We start from the raw sequence: 2,605 nt of genomic DNA, 5'->3' as shown, positions 1-2,605 counted from the left end.
GCCAGACGCCCAAGGAATTCCTATGTCCGTCCATTTGGAAAAACGGGCCAAGGTGGCTCCTGCAAAGCGAAAACTGTTGGCCGGTCTGGATCCCGACACCGGTAGTCGACCTCCCGGAGCGAAAGAAGACGATCTGTCTGAGGACGAATATTAGCGACAACACACTCCTCCATCGTTACTCGTCTTGGCCAAGACTAATAAGAATCGTCGCCCGGTGTCTTCGATGGAGACATAAGCAACACCGATCTGCCCATCTCACCACAGACGAACTGACTGCAGCGCACAACAGACTAATAAAAATATTACAATCCAGTCATTTCGCGCCTGAAATTCGGATCCTCCAGAAAAATCGAAGCGAGGATGTTGGAGGGAAACTACAGCCATTAAACCCCTTCCTCGACGAAGATGGGCTACTCCGGGTAGGAGGACGACTAACCAACTCCGCCATACCCTTCAGCCAAAAACACCCGATCATCCTACCGAAATCCCCGGTGACAGAGCTAATTATAGAGCAAGAGCACCGGAACAATCATCACACAGGGACACAAGCTACACTATACGCGGTGAGACTGCGCTATTGGCCGATCGACGGCCGTAGCCAGGTATGACACACTCTCAGAAGGTGCGTCCGATGCTGCAGAGCCAACCCTCCACCAGTGGAATACTTGATGGGTGATTTGCCAGAGGCGCGTATGACCAAATCGCGGCCGTTCACGAACGTCGGAATCGACTACTGCGGCCCATTCTACATCAAGGAGAGGATTGACCGCAACCAACGTAAAATCAAGACGTACGCAGCCATATTCGTTTGTCTGGCGACAAAGGCGGTCCACGTAGAGTTAGTCAGCGACCTAACCACCGACGCCTTCTTGGCCGCACTACGCCGTTTCATCTCGCGGCGAGGATACTGCGCAACGATCCTCACCGACAACGGCACCAATTTCGTCGGGGCTAATCGGGAGCTGCAAGAACTCCGGACCCTATTGCAGTCCGACGACCACCAGGATAGGGTACAGAATTTTCTCGCCGACCGACAAATACAATGGCGTTTTAGTCCTCCGAACTCACCACATTTTGGCGGCTTATGGGAAGCCGCGGTTAAAGCGGCTCCTGAACTTTGAGCACCTCAACACCCTTGTGATCGAAATTGAAGCCATTCTCAATTCACGCCCACTGACTCCCATCTCATCCGATCCGAAAGATCCTCCTGTCCTCACTCCCGGACATTTTCTGATCGGTGACACACTAACCAGTTCACGGGAGCGTGATTTCAGGACAGTTCCATCAAGCCGGCTATCCAGTTGGCAGCGCATTCACCAGATTAAGCAGCACTTCTGGAGCAGATGGTATCGAGAATACCTAAATGAGCTAACCCGCCGCAACAAATGGGACAAGGGCAAACATAACATTCGTGAAGGCACCATAGTAATCCTCAGGGAGGATAACGTACCCTCTATGCAGTGGCCTTTGGGCCGCGTAATCAAGGTCCATTCAGGAGCCGACGGAATCATCCGGACCGCTACCGCGCAGACGGCAACAAGCATCCTGGACCGCGGTGTCAAAAGACTGGTCCCCTTACCCATCCACCCAGATCCAGACGAGGCCGAACGTCCACACGGAGCGAAGGAGGTCACCAACGACACAACTGACTCCACAGCCAGAATTTGATCGGTGCCCTCTCTACGGGGGGAGGATGTTACGCCGCCTAAACCATCTGCACGCCAGCCCGGGCGACCGGACAACAACCGACCTGCGTAACGTCACTTCGACCCTCAATAAACCTAAGGACCCACCATAACTTTCATTTCCCTGTATTGTTTCGCCATGTGTCTTCAATCCGTTTGTCTTGAAGAATTTTTAAAGCTTAAAAATATTCTCGAGACACAGTCGGTTTTTAGAGAGGTCCTTGGGTTTATTAGTCGCACTTAAAACACGGAGAAAGCGGGTATGCACCCATTAGGAAAATCCGAATAGCCCTGTAATAAAACAAGCTAGGTTTTTCTCACGCTCACAGTCATCTATCCACCACGATGGTTGTTTCGATCGTTCGCGGAGAGACGCGATCGCGAGATATCACGTCAACGAGAGTTGTAAGTTCCCGTTACGATTAAATAATCGACGCCACGAACTGATCGATTCCCTTATTTCGATTAGGATAATAAGGGTAGTTCAATGAATTCCACAGAATTAACACAAATAAATTAACGTTTATTTTAACAAATTATCAACTAGGAAGACATAAAGAGAACAACAAAAAGAAATGTAACTGCGTTTTGCTTGATAAGTAATGCGCGATATAAGAGATGTGTTGACGGTTCGGCTTCTCGAAGAGTTCTGCTCGCCTTTCGATTTTTTCCGTCTTTTATGGAAGGCGACCCCCACTACGTTCGGATCACGCCACATTCTTTTACGCGAGGTAAAATAACGGCCACGAATCGACGTTTCTGGAGGTCGCCCTGCTTAATGAACCATGCGCTTGCCACTACAATGTTTGTTTGCCGGGCAGCCGCGACGATCCGTCTGCGACATTATAGTGCCGCGATCGACAGATAAGAATATGATCTATGGTAAGCCGCATGGCGTAATAATGGTAGAAGACTCCCTA

At 50.3% G+C, this 2,605-nt stretch overlaps 1 protein-coding gene across 1 annotated transcript; it reads left to right on the top strand.

Moving 5' to 3' along the window:
* The first annotated feature begins 668 nt into the window (after nucleotides 1-668).
* LOC117212531 lies at nucleotides 669-1,121 on the top strand. The gene has a single exon (XM_033457420.1). The coding sequence runs from the start codon at nucleotides 669-671 to the stop codon at nucleotides 1,119-1,121; it is 453 nt and encodes a 150-aa protein (XP_033313311.1).
* The last annotated feature ends 1,484 nt before the right edge of the window (nucleotides 1,122-2,605 follow it).

Source organism: Bombus bifarius, unplaced genomic scaffold (assembly GCF_011952205.1).
Source record: "Bombus bifarius isolate JDL3187 unplaced genomic scaffold, Bbif_JDL3187 scf7180000008314_frag, whole genome shotgun sequence".
Lineage (NCBI taxonomy): Eukaryota > Metazoa > Arthropoda > Insecta > Hymenoptera > Apidae > Bombus > Bombus bifarius.
This window is presented reverse-complemented; position numbering and strand designations above follow the sequence as displayed.